The sequence below is a fragment of the Apteryx mantelli genome, chromosome 1 (assembly GCF_036417845.1).
Source record: "Apteryx mantelli isolate bAptMan1 chromosome 1, bAptMan1.hap1, whole genome shotgun sequence".
NCBI lineage: Eukaryota > Metazoa > Chordata > Aves > Apterygiformes > Apterygidae > Apteryx > Apteryx mantelli.
The window spans coordinates 75649045-75667509 of record NC_089978.1 but is presented as its reverse complement, the minus strand read 5'-3'; the positions used below and the strand labels follow the sequence as shown (position 1 = coordinate 75667509).

The 18465-nt window shown below is 38.3% G+C and overlaps 1 protein-coding gene across 10 annotated transcripts in view; it reads left to right on the top strand.

Moving 5' to 3' along the window:
• Positions 1–11: 11 nt before the first annotated feature.
• TMCO3 (transmembrane and coiled-coil domains 3) overlaps positions 12–18465 on the top strand; it is a 34791-nt gene continuing 16337 nt past the window's right edge. For 6 of the 10 annotated variants that reach the window (XR_010884023.1, XM_067295554.1, XM_067295598.1 and 3 more), the window contains exons 1-10: positions 110–213; positions 3160–3702; positions 4457–4549; positions 8272–8451; positions 12197–12388; positions 13107–13235; positions 15096–15188; positions 16402–16588; positions 17517–17634; positions 18229–18424. Coding sequence is in view for 9 of the 10 variants with exons in the window: in XM_067295554.1 (XP_067151655.1) it covers positions 3256–3702; positions 4457–4549; positions 8272–8451; positions 12197–12388; positions 13107–13235; positions 15096–15188; positions 16402–16588; positions 17517–17634; positions 18229–18424 (1635 nt within the window). In the remaining variant the exon portion in view is untranslated. The other 4 variants (XM_067295563.1, XM_067295568.1, XM_067295559.1 and 1 more) reach the window with 4 other exon arrangements.

Genomic DNA, 18465 nt, shown 5'->3' with positions numbered 1-18465 from the left:
GTGCACCGCGCCGAAGAGCCGCCGGAATATGTGTGGAGGCGGGTGTGTGTGGGGGAAGAACCTACTACTACGTTTCCCATGGTGCACTGCGACGAGCCGGTAGGGGCGCTCGGACTACAAATCCCATGTGACTCTGCACTTAAAGGTGCCGCGTCGGCGCTCGCTAACCGGCGTCGGGTGAGAGTGGTGGCTTTCGCAGCGGCCGTTGAGAGGGTGAGCGTGGGGGTCTGGGGGGGGGGCCGTTGGCAAGGACGGGGCTCCCTCGCGTGTTTCGTGAGCGGCCGCCTCCGCCGCCCCCTTACTGCGGGGTCTGCCGCGTTGCGATCCCGCTTCCCCGCGCTCCCCTCGCCGCTCCCTCCCTGCCGCAGGTGAGCGGGGTGGAGGGAGGAAACAGCGCCCGGCGCCAGCTGCCGCCTGCTTCCCCTTGCCAGCCGGCCGCCCGGTCAGCCGCCGCCGCCCCGAGGAGGGGGCAGAGGGGCCGTGAGGAAGAGGAGGCGGCGGCGGCGGCGGTGGGTTTCGTCCCCCTGCTGCGGGGCCAGAAAGTTCAGGGAGGCGCCGCGCCGCGAGCGCCGGCCCCGCAGCCGGCGGCGCAGGCTGTGCGGCGGCCGCCGCCATGAGGAATCGCTGCGCTCCCCTCGGTCTCGTCTCCCCTCGGCGGGCTCGGACACCTGCGTCTTTCTGATCTTCCTCCCGCTTCTCCCCCGGGGAGAGGGGGCGGGCGCCGCGCGCTGCCCGGACCCCATCCCGCGCCTCGAGGCGGCAGCGCCGGGAGGCGCCGCCGGGCTGCGACGGCTCCCAGGTGGGTGGGCGGGCGGGCAGGCAGGCGCGCGGCCGCAGGAGCCGTTACAGCGGCCGTTGCAGCGGCGCGCTCCCGCCCGCGGGGCAGCCCTGCGGGACGACGTCCTCGGGCCGGGGGGGTGGCGAGGAGGAGCCTGCTGCGAGGCACTGGCGGGTGGCACCGAACCGCGCGGGGTGGCAGGAACCGGCAGGCGTTTCGGGGGGGCAAGGTGACAGTTCAGGCTCTGGACCAGGGACAGCGTGACGAAGTACAGTAATACAGTATCATGTTTAGGAATGAAAAATGGGGAAGGTGAGCCGCAGTCCGTCAGAAGACAGCCTGTGGCTAATAAGGACTACGAGCAGCAGGAGCTCTCTTTAATTTGATAATTACTGCGGGGGTGGGAATACTTCTTTGTGCGTGTGCACAATATGAAGCACATAACAGATCTCATGTTCACCACTGCTTACAAGCGTGTGAGCAGTACCACAGATGCTGCTTTCCTAAATAAAATTATTATTCATGTAAAAAAGGTTGGATCAGGCTCTTAGTTACCAAAACAAAACTGTGCTGTTTCTGAACCATGCTGATAAGTTTAGGCAGTGTGCAACAGTGGGCATACGTACTAACATAGGTCTCTGCCCAGAGTTCAGTTACGTTGTTTGCCATGCCATGTAAGATGTGCAGCAAAGTGTTTTACTCGCCTCCTCACGGGGCAAAACTCAAATGCACGCTATGCTGTTTCCTTTCCCTCTCTCTTGCGGGAGAGAGATTGTAAAATATTCGTCAAAATCTCTCCCCAAAATCTATTAAACAGGAAGAGTGTTAATTTGTATTTGTGAAGAAATATTTCCTTAAATATCAATCTAGAATTTTTCCAGGTGATGGAGATTGTTCAGATTTTTCTGATCTCTTAAAAAGAGTGAAACCTAATAGCTTTATCAAAGTTCTGAAATATTTCTACTTTATCACTTTACTACAATTGGAGCAATGTAAAAATGCTTTTACTACTTTAATTAGGCTTCTAGTTCTTAATTTTAAATGTTCTAGCTCTTCTTGCTGTTAAGCTCTAGCCCAACTATTAATAGCTAAATGTGTTGACTTTCTTCAAAAAGAAATAAATAAACGCTCCATCATGCTGCACAAATATGTTTTCGCTGTTGCCTATGGAACAGAGATGGGGCATTTTAAAAGCAAAAGTAGTGCATGGCAGTGCCTGCCATCTTCCCTTCCCTTAATCGAGAAGGGCTGGCATTGGTACTTCTGGTTGCAACTGATGCTGCATTATGGCTAAAGAAGATTCTCTATTAGGTAGCCTACTTCCACATGACTGCATGTCCCTCACGTTGGTTCCTGATTAAGACTGTTGGCTCAGAGATCAAGACTGCAGCTGAAGATTTAGGCAAATACTTGCTACATTAAATTTTAGCAAATCATCAATGGATGTTGTGCAGTTCTGGAATGGCATACTCCAGTAATAAATATATGTTTTGTTATGTATAGCTTTGTTTTTTAGAAAATGTGTATTTTTTATTTTAAAATAATGTCACTAGCCTTTTTTTTGTAGGATTTGGGGGGAGGGAGGGTTTTGAAATTCTATCCTAGTTGTTTTTAAAAGCAAATATAGTAGTTTAAATATAGGTTTTAAAAAAGCTTCTGGGAAACTTATAAATGATATTGATTTACTTTAGTGTTCTTATAAGTCTATTTTAAGTTCACACTGGTCAATAATTAGTTTTTAAGTAAAATGTTTCAAGGCCATGCACCCTTCCAGATCAAGATTTTTGATCCAAACAGGTAGTGTTCAGAAGTCAGGAAGTTTTTGCTTTTTTCTCTCTGTAGAAATGTTCATTTCACAAGAAAAACTTATAATGTAATCTCTTTCAGTTAAGATTTTTTCCGTTATATTTTATAGTTTAGTATGTTTATGCTTCTGAGACTGTATAAACAACTAATGAGTATGATTTTTTTTTTTTTAAGATAGACTTCAGAAGTGACAAGAGATTCACTGATATGTATAAGAAGAGTAAGTTGTAGTACTGTGTTGAAGTACGATCTGTGGCATCACAGTTTAACATTTTTAATGACTCTTCTCTCATCCAAAAAGAAACACAAATGGCTGCTGTGTGATATAACTAAGCTTTCCAATTATCATGTTTTTTTAAAGCAAGGTGATCTTTAGAAAATATTTGGCCATAGGAGAACAAAAATCTATCGCTAACCTTGGACTGTTTGTTGGCTTTGGCTATTTGCTGAAGGAGAGCACACGTTTTCTATTAAAGATAATACTGTAGCATGCAGTCTTCAGTTTGTCTTCTAATTTGTTTCATCAAATGGCCCAACATCATCATGTTTGATAACTAATTGGTACTGTTTTGCAGCATAGTATGTGTACTGGAGTTGCAGAAGCCATGTAGCAGAAAGCATTGAGCTGTTACGGATTATCAGTTTCTACCAACAGCAATAAAAACTGAAGAATGCAGGCAATTGGATTTATTTCCCTATGGATGTTGATTTCACTGCTTTGTGGCCAGTTAGCAAATACCGGAGAACATGAAGATGTAGTAAAGCATGCAATAAAGTTGCATCGTGGGAAAGGAGCTGTTGTTACTCAGAGAAAGCAATGGGTATTGGAGAGCTGCAGAAAACTATCTGGCCTCCTTCGCCAAAAGAATGTTGTGCTCAACAAACTAAAAAATGCTATAAGAGCAGTGGAGAAGGATACAGGCCTGTCAGATGAAGAGAAACTCTTTCAGGTGCATACCTTTGAAATTTTCCAAAAGGAGCTAAATGAAAGTGAAAACTCGGTTTTTCAAGCAATCCACAGCCTCCGGAGAGCTCTACAAGGTGATTACAAAGATGTTGTAAATATGAAAGAAAGCAGTAGACAGAGACTGGAAGCCTTGAGAGAAGCTGCAATTAAGGTTAGTTTTTTGTCCTATGTTTATTACTAGAATATTGATATTCTACTTACGCTTTTATTATGATACGGTTTCAGTCTGTATTGTTGAAAAAGTGTATCTACACAAAGTTTGCAATATTTTACTATTTAAAATAGATTTTGAATGAGTTGGAAGTATTTGTTCTCCTTAGTAAAAGTAGAAGTTCTGTAATAGAGGTTAAAATTCAGTAACAGTCAATAGTTATTTCAAAACAAAGCTACGGCTGATCACAAGACTTATGTCAAATATTATGTTAAAGGAAAAGGAATATGCGAAGTGAGTCAGTGCATATAGCACAGTTGTAATATGTAAGCCAGTGGGATTATCCAAAAGAATATAAAATCATTAATTGGCAAAATAGTAATGCCACTTTAAATGAGAATTTCTCAGCCAAGGTCTATAATTTGAACAGAATGACTTCTTGCCTTTTATTTCCATATTTGTACAGATGTGGGTAAAATGGATGTGCAAAATATGACAGTTCACTGAGATATGAACTGTCATATGACTATGACAGTTCACTGAGATTGTTTTACCAAGAAAATCACAGATGAATAACAGTAGAGCAAAAGTACTTTGCAGAAAGTTTGGGTCCCCCTGTCAACGCAGACCTGTTAGGACTTGCACAGTCTGCTTCTGTCTGCTGTACTTGGTAATGCTCAGTGTGTATTGAAAATCTGCCATTCAGAGAAAACATTTTTTAATTGACTTAGTACTTAAATTGTTCTTTTCATAGCCTCTGCCCTCAACCACTGAAGGAAAACATGAAAGATTCCTTCCCTCCCCCCTGCCTCCATGTCCTCATAAAGAAGAGACTGTCCTTGTGAAAGTGAGCAAAAGAAGGAAAGGATGTAGTTGGGGTCTAATATCTGAGCTGGGAGAATCTAGAAGGGGTGTTTGTGTGGGAGACCTGCAGTCTTAACAGGTGAAGACGGCAAGAGACTACTGTGTGCAAGAATGGTGTGCAGTGAATTATTATGGGAGCAGAAGTTAAGATGCAGACTTGGGAGACTGGAGTGGTCCACACTGTGAAAGCAAAGACTGAATTATGACGAATTTGAACAGGGAGTGGCTTGGATCCATGTGTGTTCCAATGAAATGCTTTACGCGACTTTGATATTGGTGCTTAATGGCAGTGTCAACCTCTGCTGCATAGATATGGTGATAGTTGTCATGAAAATGAATTGTTTTTTCGCCTTTTTTGCTCACACCTTTTTAAATAGCAGCAGTGAAACTGTCCAAAATCTTCCAATTTACCCGCTTCTTGGCAACAATGTTATTGTAAAACAAATCCTGGTGTAATCTACCCTTGGAGTTGAATGTTGCTTCTTAATTTTTCTCATTTTGAGAGGCCCATGCTGTTTTAGGTATGTGTCCTGTCAAACCTTTGCTTCTACAGAGGTGGATCATGTAGGCTGTTTTTGTATATCATATCAAGATACTTGAATAAGCAGTCTTTTATATCCCTCCTCCTTATGCATCTGCATGATTATTTAAATAAAATATTCTTTGTTCTAACCTTACAATTTGTTACATAAAGTGAAACAAAGGAGAAGATGCTGGGGAAATGCATGCCAAAAAGATGAAAATTACATGGGATAAATTTTACAACTTGTTCTCACTTGGAAAGACACAAACTAATTTCAATTTTGTTCCAGTTTGTTTTAATTGTAATGGTTACATTGTTGGTGTACTCAAAGACATCCTTTCAGTTTTTCTAAAGAGTGAATGAGTGAAAAATACAAATGACTGTGTTGGGGGACTGAGCTTTATTTTCTTATTCCTGGTGAAGTGTTTGGAAGTATTTAATATCAGAATCTGTATGTCTGATACATTTCATGTTGGTTCTGCTGCTGAGAAAAGATATGCCAGAATCATTGATATCAAAGTGGGGGGGGGGGGAAGTGTTGAGGGCAGCTTCTGCCTTCCTTTGCTCAAGGAAAAATCGGGTTCTGGAAGAAGCAACAAAATTCTATCTACTTCTCATCAGCTTCTAATTTTTTGTGTGTCTGCTACTCAGAAGTTGATGGAAAAGATAACACTCCCACACACTGCAAAGATGCATCCTACTCTGAATTTGCTTTCCTCACCACTTACTAAACGGTAGAGAGCATCAGCAAAACTGCATTTGTAGCTAGTATTGCCCTAAAGTCTTGCTCAGTCTTGCTCATTTGTTTCTAGGTGTTCCCAGTTTAGTATAGAATCCTCATCTTGCTTAAAATGATATTCAGTATGCAACTTGTGCTCAGATGTCTCCAATCCCAGTGTGAATTACAGAGCAGTGTTAGTACTGTGATGCACTTTGCCTAACATGAAGCAGGCTCTTTGAGAAAGCTTGTTCTCTTCATGGATGCTGTTCTTCCTGGTTGTCTCCCTCTGTACTACTATGGCACTGGTCTGTAGGTGAAAACAGATGCCACTTCGATAGACTACGAAAAGATTTGTCTCCATTAATTAAGGGAACTTGCAACTAAAGGTTCTCCAAACTTTCAAGGCTTTTTTATCTTGCTACCCAGAGAAAGTTAAACTCCTGCATATTAGAGCTTTGTTTTTCTGCAGTTTACCTCCAGCTCTTTTCATCCAGTTTGTGTCAACTGACAAAAAGGACTGATCAACACCCTTCCACCCAAAACCTGTTCCATTTTTGAAGAAAAAGCCCATTATTAAATTCATCTTGTGTTCTAAGTTGTTGCTGACTGAGGAGAGAGTCCATGGCTCAAACTGGGGCTGTTTTTTAAAACCTTCAAACAGTGTCTGGTAACAGAGAACAACAGAGGCAGCAGTACAAGAGCATGAGTGACTGTTGCTTATGTGTTGCACAAGAACCAAAGCAGTTGATGTTGGTCCAAGCACATCAATAGTTACATTTTTCCCAACTTTTGTTATTCTGGGAACTGGGCATTTTCATCATGCTAGTGTAGCTATAGTAATTCTAAACATCAATAGACAAAAGCCAGCAGTCCTGAGTTTTCATCACAACCCGGAGTATTGCTCTGACTTTCAGGATTTTAAAAAGGCTAAGCCACAGTTGCAAGGTGGTTCTGAACATATTGTTTTCTTGGCATCAAGGAATTGCTTGAATTATATGCATGTTCTTGCAGATTTCAAGGGGAAAAAGTGTTCATCCATGAACCTGCATGAAAGAGGGGACACTTCAGTTATTTAAGAGTAGGTGTTCTTAGGGCCATTTTAGATGTCCAGAGCATGTAAAACACCCATGTGGTGTAAGCAGATAGAATACAAAACCTAAAGGAGACCCATGTTCTGCCTGCTCTCTAGCTGGATATTATAGTGCATCTGAAATGGTGATAGAAACCTTTGTTTTCAGGCAACTCAGCCTGACCTAGAGAGTGCTTGTAAGTGTCCAATCTTTTTTCTTTGGTCATCATATTGTCTTTTTGAAAGAACAAAGGGGCAATCTCATCTAAATACTATCAGTATACTGAAGCACTGAAAGGAAGCATGCCACCGTGTATTTGCTCATTTGTAGTTCTCTCTTAACCAGCGTGTCTTTAAGAGAATGTCAGCATGTAAAGTGACGCATCTTATCTTTTTCCCCAAAAAAACAAATCATAGTCAGTCAATGCACAAAGTATTATGTTAAATTACTGCTTTGATAACCATATAGAAGGGGCAGTCTTAAGTCTACTCTTGATCAGTAAGTAAAACTTCTTTTTTTTCAGTTCTCTTTTTGAACCTCAGACATCCAGAGTTCCAGACATCCAGAGTCATCCTGATAAACATAAGTTTATCAGGGAAGCTCTCACAGTATTTTTACACCATATCAGACCATGTCAGCATTTCTTTTTTTTTTTTTTTTTTACTTCCAAAACCTAGAAACAGATTTCATAAATCATTAGTGCAAGTTCGTAAGAGGCCAAGACTGCAAAAATGGACAAAGTCAAGTATTCTGCTTCTGATAGAAAAATGCTTCTTGGGCAACATACACAGGAACACCAGCTAAGGTGCTTGACTGGTAATCTGTACTCTTTCCCAAACTTTTAGTTTTTGTAGCTGTTTCCACAGTTATTGTAGTTTTAAAAAAAAACACAAACAGACCCCTTCCCCTGTTTATAAAATTAAGCTTCACTGTATTTTCCTTCCAATTTGTTTGATTGTTGTAGTTAGTAAAGCCATCCTTTCAAGTTTATTGTGCTTCTCTACGAAAGCATTGAATTCTGAATTTTACTTGGCTCTGAAATGTTTCCTAGGGTTCCTCAGAGTAATCACTTTTGTTTTCTCTGGATAGTGATCATGAGGTAGCTCTACTGTTTAGTGGATTAGAGAATTCCATTGGTGGATAGTGGTGTGTGGGTGTGGTGTGTGTTTTTATTTATTTATTTATTATTTTTTTTACTTCTGCCCCTTTCCCTCAATGTAAACTGGTACAAGATAAAGCAATCTTCAAATACCCTTGTAACATCTATATTGCTTTTGTAATTCCATTTCTTGTTAGATCTTTTGTGTCAAAAGAAGTGTACCCTTAGGTCTAATGCTTTCCTGCTCAAAGGCGTGGCCAGCACTTTATGTATATGTTGTAAAATTCAACAGGAAGAAATGGAATACGTTGAACTCTTAGCAGCAGAGAAGCATCAGGTTGAAGCCCTTAAGAATATGCAACATCAAAACAAAAGCCTGTCAATACTTGATGAGATTCTTGAAGATGTCAGGAAGGCAGCTGATAGATTGGAGGAGGAAATAGAAGAACATGCTTTTGATGACAACAAATCTGTAAGTAGTGTTTTAGACTCGGTCTTTTCATTCACGTGTATTTCTTTTTAAGTTGATATTAGCGTTGTAGAGATGTTTCTCTTATGCTATATTAAATAGTTGTTAGGATTTTAGTGACTACTGTAAAACATTTTGATTTTACATATGTTTAAACTTCCCTTTCTGCAGAAGAAAAATATTTAGTATTTAGTTTCCTTGTTAGGAAATGAACTAACAGGAATCGTCACCCTTTTTGTTAGTGATTTCTCTGTTTTCTTTATTTGAAAGTCCTTCATGCAGCTGCTACTTTTGCATTGTGACAAGTGTATTCCATCTCACTGATACAGCCCATGAGAGTTGACACATCTTTTTGGTGGTGGTGGGGACTGTTCTATCTAGGCTTTGCAGGGTATGGAGTTACCATGTCAAGTGTAGTCTCCGCTTTTTTTTCCCTCTCTCTTTTATTTTATTGAGAAAGTTATGGGAGAACAAGAATCCTTGCAGTTAGTTTTCAGTCTGGGAAAAGATATATTGATCAAGGTAAGGACATGAAATGTGTTGTGGTGTTGCTTTCTTTCACTTCTGACTTCCTTTGCTTTCAGTCCAATGAATTACTTGCATTGTTCATTGTTTTTATGTTGCATGATGGACAGTATCCCTCAGGTAAGGCTGTATGTATTAGGAGCTGGGAGTACATCAGTTTACTTCTGCCTCCCAGTGTGTTTTCCTAAGAGACTGACTGAGCTGGTCCTGTTTATGTGAGTGTTGGCTGCAATTTTATTTAGCTTCTGCTCTTGAAAGGCTTTTGTTGACTTGCAGGTTGAATTCTGAGGCCAGTATAGCTCATGAATTCTGTTGAGGAAGAATATCAGTTGCTCTCTAATAGAGAGCCAGACCCTTTTTGCAGTTGTCCTTTCTTGAGAGAAAGTAGCTTTTTACTTTGTATACACCAGATTGCTGCAATTGTACTTAATGGTAATTCTGCCTAGCAGGATCACCAGTGGGTAGGGAAGAGCTAGCTGGAGTGCCCTCTTCCGTTACTCTAGGGTATAACGGCACACTTTAAAGAGGCAAGGTGTAACAGTGGAAACATCATTCCTGCTAATTGGCAAAAGGCCGATGCAGACTTTTTTTTCCAGTGCAACCCTCTGTTTTTCTTCTTGTGCCTCTATTGATGAAAGAGGAGGAATAATGAAATGATAACTGGTGGACTACTTAGGTCTCCAGCTTAGCAGGAAACATTTAACATATTTTCTCATAAACTGGAACACTAGAACAAAGAAGGTCTGATAGAGTAATCAATAATCTGAACAAGGTATAGAAACTCTCATTAGAAGTATAATCAAGGAGAAATGTAATAGATAAAAAGCAAAAAAGAATATGAGCTAGCCCACTTAGTGCAAGGCAACAGTATTTATGCATTGTATTCTGTTATATACAGCCCATTTGCAGAAACTGCTGTTCAGGAAATAAAATCTTGCAGTAACTGTTTTCCCATTATGTCCTCAAATTCATCAGTTTTTAAAAGCTCATCTGAATCTGTGCCGTCTATTCTTGCTCTCCTATCATATTCTGTTTTTGGTTCTCTTTTCTTTAGTAAAAACAAAAATGCACCATAATATCTACTCAATATTTAGTTTTGTAAATATATTACACAGAAAAAAAAAATCTTTTTTTTTTTTTGGTAATTGTCTTAGTCTTAAGATATCTTCCCTGTATTCTTAATATCGTTTCTGAACTAGACCTTAAACTCCACTGGATGATGAACATATTTATCCAATCAAATCACTTTTGTATGATCTATGATAATTTTAAATTTTGATACAGAGAAGTTTGGTTAAGGTTCCACGCACAAAAGCTACCAAGTACAAAGGAACATACAACAAGTTCTATATGAATTTAGAATTCCAGAGTTTCAAAGAAGATGCTTCAATATTGATGTATTTATAATTTGCTTATTGAACGCTACCATTGATGTCATAGGATTAAATTTCCAAGAAGATAGTAGAACAGAAGTTGGCTTACTAGTGTTTTGATTTTAGGCAAAGTAATAGTCACCTGCAAGATGGGGACACTGCACTAAATAATGAAGTAATTCCTACGTGAAAGTCAGTTTAGAGTATATTTTAAATTGCAGAACCAACATTTAACCGCATGTTCTGAGTACTATTTTGGTATCCCTGGAGTAGCATGGGGGTGGGGATCAGGAGCAAAGATGACAGAAAAGCAGTAGGACTGGGAACCTGTTGAGTCTTCTGCACAGAAACAGTTCATGTTCCCTGATTAGGGAAGCCTTTCTTCTTTGTTCCAATACTGCGAGAATAGTTTGCATGTACAGGGCATGCAGCTGCTCCTGCTTTCTTGCCTCAGCTGAAAACACTGAAAACATACAGTTTGGGCTCTTACGCTTGACAATGGACACTTCATTCTGGAATCAAAATAGCCTGGTAAGTGGGGAGCTTTGGGATGTAAAAACAGAAAAGACATAAAAAGACAGGTTGTGGAAAAAGGAATGAAAAGACAACTTTCATAATGTGTGAGAAGAAAATGGCCATCAGCATCTCAGTCCAACACATAAAAATGTTGGTACTTGAAGTAAATGCTTGATACTTCTAAATAATTCTGCAGACTTCAGAATTTGTTTCAGATTCTGCATTTCTTTCCCCATTTGATTCTTAGTGACTTCCAGTTCTTTAGAAGCCCATCATACTGCATGATGTACAAAAATAGAGGAAGAGGTAATTCCTATGATAAGAAGTTTCAGTCTTTTTAAAAATATATATGGAGTGAAGAAAAGGATAAAACTTGCAAGTAAAATGTCAATATTAAATACTGAAAATGCAATATTTATCTGAACAATTTGGTGAAAGGTGCAGGGAACTCAGCTAAGGCAAATAGGCCGATATTTTATAGATGGCTTATCTGATTGCATGTCATCGTAAAATTGGGGAATTGCACAAGCAAAATAAGATAATCCAGAAAAGTTATATCTTAGTCAGTCATTGGAATGAGAATAGCATAAGAATCTGAAAGAAATAATCGTCTTAACTATTTCCGAATATTGTGAGAATCTGCATTAACATTAATTTAATTACAAAGTAGAAGACAGAGAAATGATTTCATTGTTCAGTGTATTTTAAGACACTGAAGATAGAGCTGAATAGAAACAGTTTTCATCCTCTCCCCTTCAATTCTACAAAGTACTGACTTTTTTTCTTGAGTGGAGGTGTAGTCACTATCTGATTTTTGTGAACTGATTATCAGTTTCTAATCTCTGATTGTTTCTGTTCAAGACAATAGAAATGTTACATTTTAATCCAGACTTGTTATAGACCTTATACTTTTGTGGTCTAAATGTGCTAAAACTTAAAAAAAAAACAAAAACAAAAAACAAAAAAAAAAACAAAAAAACAAAAATGGATTAAATTCAATTGAAAATACTGAATTGGAATTCTACAGCTTTGAAAGCTTGTCTTGATATTTTTTTGGTTGGACAACTTATCTAAAGAGACATTGTTTCACTAATAAGTGGGCTTGGAAAAACCCTCATTTTTAAAATGTAAAGCAGACTATAAGATTGAAGTTACATTTTCAGTTATAGACATCATTTTTTGATAAAGTCTGATAAAATTTCTCTAAGACAGAACTGCAGTATTTTTACTTGGCTTCAATACATTCTGGAGAAACTTCAGGCAGAGTTATAGTCTTTTCCTCTGTTACCATATACTTTTTTGACACATTTTTTGTTATTTGTTTTTCTTGAAAGGTAAGAGGTGTTAACTTTGAAGCAGTTTTAAGGGTGGAAGAAGATGAGGCCAGCTCCAAAAGAAATGCTTCAAAAAGAGAAGTGGAAGATGACTTAGGTCTTAGTATGCTTATTGATTCCCAGAACAATCAGTATATCCTTACAAAGCCCAGAGATTCAACCATTCCTCGTGCTGATCATCATTTCATAAAGGTAATCATTTTAGAGATGCCTCCATCATTCGTTTTAGGGTGACTTACTCCCACTAGTTTGCATGCCATACTGCTTTATGTAGTTTCAGCATCTGTCCCTCTAAAATTACCCTAGCATTCCTGACCCCCTCCCCCCTCCCTCCACTGGTGATCTGGCTAATGTTTTCCTCGCTCCCAGGTGTAGTCCTCACAAGACTGATTGTGATTTTAAACATACATACTACATGACTCCTCTCTGTTTGTTTTATTTAACTTCTTGTACCTACCTGTGGGGCAGCATCCCTCCTGCTCTCTAAGTGCACACTGTTAAAGAGAGCTACTGCTGTACCTGGTAAGTAACTTGCATATTGTCACGAGAGAGTTTATCCATATGTGTCTTGTGATAAGGAAACTGAGGCTGGAAAATACATAGGAATGTGTCTGTTATATGTGTGTTTGGTAAAGAATAAATGGATTAGGATTCTTTTTAATTTTTTTTAAACAAAATGGATCTGTTTCACAATTTTGTTTAAATGTAAAGTGTACTGCATCTACAGAATTTTTGCCTACAACAAAGTGTTCAGCTTAGTTTACTGATGTTTAACGCTTTATTATCACAGATTCTACAGAGTGCTCTACCTCTAATTTTTACAGTGCCATTTTTCTTTGAAGGATGAGAGTCTAATTTCACCACAACTTTGTGTTCTTTGTATTAACATCTTTGTAAATCTTGTATACAGGATATTGTGACAATAGGAATGTTGTCTTTGCCATGTGGTTGGCTGTGCACAACAATAGGATTGCCAACAATGTTTGGGTATATCATCTGTGGAGTACTCTTAGGACCATCAGGATTAAATAGTATCAAGGTAAGTGTGCAAGTTACTGTTGTGTTTTAACTGGTTTCATTTATTGACAGCTTTAAGAATATTTTTAGAATATGGTATTGCTAACCTCAAATGTATTAAAAAAAAACAAACAAACCTTGACCTATGTGAAGTGAGGCCTTGAAATTATGTCTTTGAATCACTTTGTTTTCAGTTTTTTTTTCTCCTATGTAACCGTGACAAGGAATTTTTTTTTTTTTTTTTTTTTTTTGAGTGTGAAAGCTGAAGGGCTATTTGTGTGGTTTTTTTTTTTTTTCTGTTTTGTTTTTATTGTAAAGCATCACGCTTTGGAGTGAAAATAAGAAAAGATATCAAATATTCAAAAACTCGCGAAAAGTCAATGCTGACAGCAGTGCGGGTGTTTAAAATAAGTTGTTCCCTGAGTAGCATAGCTTGGCTTCCTACAGGGTTATTTTGCATTTCTGCAGCTCTTTCATGCATCCTAGTTACCCTTGTTCTCTTCCAGTCCCCCTGCTCACATTCCTAAAATCTCTTGAACCTTTTTAGCTCCATCACATGTTCCCTTATTACTAGCTGAATGAGCAAGCAATAGAGGCTGTGGTTGGTTTGAGGTTACACATGTTTTGCTTAGTGGTCTGGTATGCATTAACAGATTGTTTAGCCAGCAGACAAAATGGAACAAATGTTAAGGTTGCATGTTAATGTGAAGTTAAGTAAAATGTCTCTCTTTCCTTGACATCCACCTAACTGGTTGGAACTTAATATCTTTGGAACCTCTGCTCTTATGTGAAATTGACCAATGGGCTCAAAAGTAAGTAGGGATGAACAGACACTGTAGGTTTCTGTCAATCTCATTTTAGGAAAGAAGGCTAAAAATATGTTTTCTTTTCATATTCTGAAAAGATTTTGTCCTCTGAAAAGATGAGATTAAATAACCTTTGTGTAGTGTGTAACATCTGGGTTGAGAAGATCTGGAAAGCTTGACTGCTTAAACTGAGAAACAAGTTTGTGTGGTTGTCATCAGAAAGATTCAACAGTGGATTTTCACTGAAGTTTGCACTGAGGAAGATGAGTGGTCAGAACAGAGATGAGGGAGTTTTCTTTAGGTCAGTTTCTTATGGAGCTGCCTGTTTCTTATGGAGCTGTGATTAAACATTATTCTTCTGGATAATACTTATTCATGTTTACTGGGTCTCTTGTAGTGTATTGTCTCCTTTAGTCTTCTGCATTTCATAAAAATGTGGAGTGTGGCAGGAACTGAGGAGGCAGGCAGATAATAATCTGGGGGGAAGCCATTCCCCATCTCCACTTCTCTATGATCAAGGATATTCTCTATCCTCCTCTCCTTTGGACTGCAAATATGTTAAAAAGAAATGTTAGACATCTGCTTTTCTTGTTCTCATACCCTTGTACTACTTTCTGAAGTGGAAAGGCTGGTAGTTACACTGGTCTGAGACACAGATAAATGGAGTCTATAGGATGGAGAGAAGAACAGCAACTACAGTCTAGCAGAGTCTGTGTACCTGCAGGGCAATGAAATAACTAGCCAGAAGAAACTTCTAGAATGTAGCCTTGGGGGTTTAGTAAGATACCCATAAAACTTAACCTATTTATGTTGAACAAGCAAGAAAACTTACCTAGCTCAACAGCACATGTGCATTTAGGTGACTAGCATTGTTCAAACAAATTGTGTAGTAGCAGCCAGGTCATGGGAACAGTGTTTGAAATCCTCAAGACACCGAGGGAACTTTTGATATCATGTGACCAGTAAATGAACTACCCATGGAAACATAATAAGAAATAATTTGTATTGAAAGTAGACTTGTAATTTGCATTGAAAGTAGACTGCTATTCACTAATCTTTATTTTATTTTTTAATAGTCTATTGTACAGGTGGAGACATTAGGAGAATTTGGTGTATTCTTCACTCTCTTTCTAGTTGGTCTGGAATTTTCTCCTGAAAGATTAAGAAAGGTATTTGCTTATAATACTTCTACCTAACTTGAACATTAGCAATTAAATCCTGTAATCAGGTCTGTTTCATATTTTTATGCTCTGTCTATAACATTCTAGGGTAACTTTCTTTTTATTTATTTATTTATTTTTTTGAAAAGAATATGACACTTGCTTCTTTTCCTTAAATCCTTGGAAAGAAAAGGATGCATTATTTGCTTAATGCTTCCAAAAAACTTTGCTATTCCTTTTCATTTTAGTAAAACAGTTTGATTGCTACAAAGTTCTCGCAAAATTTATGGCAATTAATATTTGCTGTCCATGCAATCCAGTTGCTGTGATGCAGTGTCCAGTGATGTTTTGCCAGTCCTGTAATTAAAAAAAAAAAAAAAAAGTTTGACAAATGCTGTGTAGTGATTTGATACATGCTGTACTGGCTAATAAACTGATTCTGCAAGTATTGATACAATCTGCAATATTAAATGCTGTGGCCATCAGGATCCAGCAAAAAGGTACAAGTTCCTTTTGGTTTTAATTAAAAAAAAAAGGCTACCTTGTTTTGAAGAAAACAAAACAAAAGAGCTAGAATTTACATATTTTGCGGCTGTGTTTTCCACTATTAAAAGTGTACTTGCATTGTGTGATTTGTCCCTAAATTGGTGGTGGTTAGTCCATGAGACTATAAAAGCTTTCATTGAAATACGTTAAAGTTTATGAACGTTCCATTTAATGTGCTATTTTTAGTCTATCTTAAGTGAAAGATAAAAATCTTTTAGTATGTTTAGTAATTCAGGGGTTCCTAAACTGTAATGAGTAAATTGTTACTGGTGTGCAAGCCACTTGAAAGTTGTGTGTTCCCCACTACAGAGTGGGCTGCTGGTATTGATGATGGTCCTCACCACTCCTACTTTTTTGCTGAAATCACACTAAATAACTGGTCTTCCATTTGATATTTATATAGTTCAGTTCATATTGGACCTTTCACCCTTCATTTGTTGGTCTTTGGGGCAGGGAATTTGCCTATTATCTGGTAATGAGCCCTGAAATGGAATATAATGTACGAGGCATAACATCTTTAGAGCTTTAGGATGTGTAGGATGAGTGCCTGTTACTTCTGTGGACCAGCACTGCAGCCCCAAATCATGCATTAACTATTTGCACTGAAAAACTTTGTAAGATACCAGTGAGAAAAATGTCCTCAGACTTTATAAATGGAATTTGTTTTCTTCTTGAGGTATGGAAGATATCTTTGCAAGGACCCTGCTACATGACAGTTCTGATGATTGCCTTTGGTTTATTATGGGGACACTTGCTCCAAATTAGACCAACCCAAAGCGTCTTTATTTCCACTTGTTTGTCTTTATCAAGCACACCATTGGTGTCAAGATTTCTTGCAGGTAGTGTTCGAGGAGATAAGGAAGGTAGGTATGATTTTAAATATGGACTGCTGTAGAATCTACAATAAAACTCAAAAATAGCTGAGCTTTATAATATTATGTCAAGTCAAATTAGTGTGTGTGTGTGGTTTTGTTTGTTTGTTTGTTTTAGCATCGTTGAGCCTGATTTACAAGGAATCATCCTTCTTTAACACTGACCAGTGTTCTGTGCATTCTTGTTATGAGATGCACCTGCTATCTGCATAGCCTGTCCCCTTTAGAGGAAGGCTGTGTGGCCCATCCAATACTCATGAACTGAAGTCTGGAATTCCTGAGCTTTTAAGAAGTTAGCAAATTAGACCATTACTATCAGTCTGTCATCACGGCAGAAAGGCTAATTGAAGTAATTCACATCCTTTTTCTGCAAACTAGGACCAACTCGGGTAGTCCTGAGTCCTTTCAAGTGCCTTATTGCTAGCTTCTCAAATGGCTCCTAAATGTTTCCTTTCAAAAGTTTTGCCAACGTGCTTTTTTCCCCTTGAACCTGCCTCATACATACTGCATTAAGGCTTTTTTATCTTTAGAATATTCATGATCCAGTGCCCAAATTCAAAGGAAATATTTTACATATTCGGTCTCTTGTTAAATTACTTGTGCCCATTATGCTGTACATTGTGAGTTTTCAAAACAGAAATTACAGTAAATGCATAACTAGTGCTTAACTGCTATGCAAAGTCTATATTTTTATTGTATAACAGAAGCTTATGATATGAATATTTTATATGTGTGATTTACCTAATGGTGGAAAAAATAGAATGCTTTGAATGTTCTCATCCTGTTGAGAACCATGCTTAGCCTGCATTTGATGAAGACATTTCTAGATATTTGAGCACCAAAAGCATTCATAGATTCTGGTAAATGTTTCAGTGAATTATTTATTTATTTATTTATTTATTTATTTTTTTGTGTACAGGGGACATTGACTACAGTAGCGTACTACTTGGCATGTTGGTGATGCAGGATGTGCAGCTTGGTTTATTTATAGCTGTCATGCCTACACTTATTCAAGCAGGAGCAAGCACCTATTCCAGGTAAAGAAATTACTGTATGTATGCCCCCCCCTTCCAATTTAGTATGCTGATTGCAAGTATGAATATAAGAAAGCTACACTTAAAATGTCAGTTTCTTGAAAAATGCATGCTTTGTTGAGTTCCATTTACTGTCTGTAATTACAATGTTATTTGAGAATATTCTTTCTGCTCTAGATACCTTTGGCCTGCCCAATAATTAGATTAAAATTGCTAATGAGGAAAAGTTTGTTATTGTTGAAAATAAGTGAAGCTCTTCATAGCTACTTCATTCACTCAAGGTGTATGTCTGTCAAAGACTATGAGGTAGAATTATTGAGCCTGATAAATCATCTTGAAGATCAACTAACAAAAGTGTTGTTGTTTTTGAAACAGCCTAGAAGTAAATTCTAGGTTGTAAAAGAGATTATTGGGCATTCAGCAGATTTAGTATTCATGCTGTTTGCTTATGTATCTAAATATCTTATTGTAGGTACCTACAATAGGTACCTAGAGTAATTTTGAACATCTGTGCAATTACATCGTTTCACTTAAGTGAAACTGATTTAGGGGCAAGAGAGCAGTTTAAAGAAATGATTGTTTGTTTTTCTATTTCAGCATTGTCAAGGAAATACTGAGAATACTGATACTGATTGGCCAAATTCTCTTTTCTCTGGCTGCTGTTTTTCTTATATGTCTTGTTATAAAGACTTATCTCATAGGACCATATTATCGCAAGTTGCATACGGAAAGCAAAGGGAATAAAGAAATCCTCATTCTAGGAATATCTGCATTCATCTTCCTTATGTTAACGGTAATCATTTAAATTAATTTTAAAAAAATTATGCATGTGTT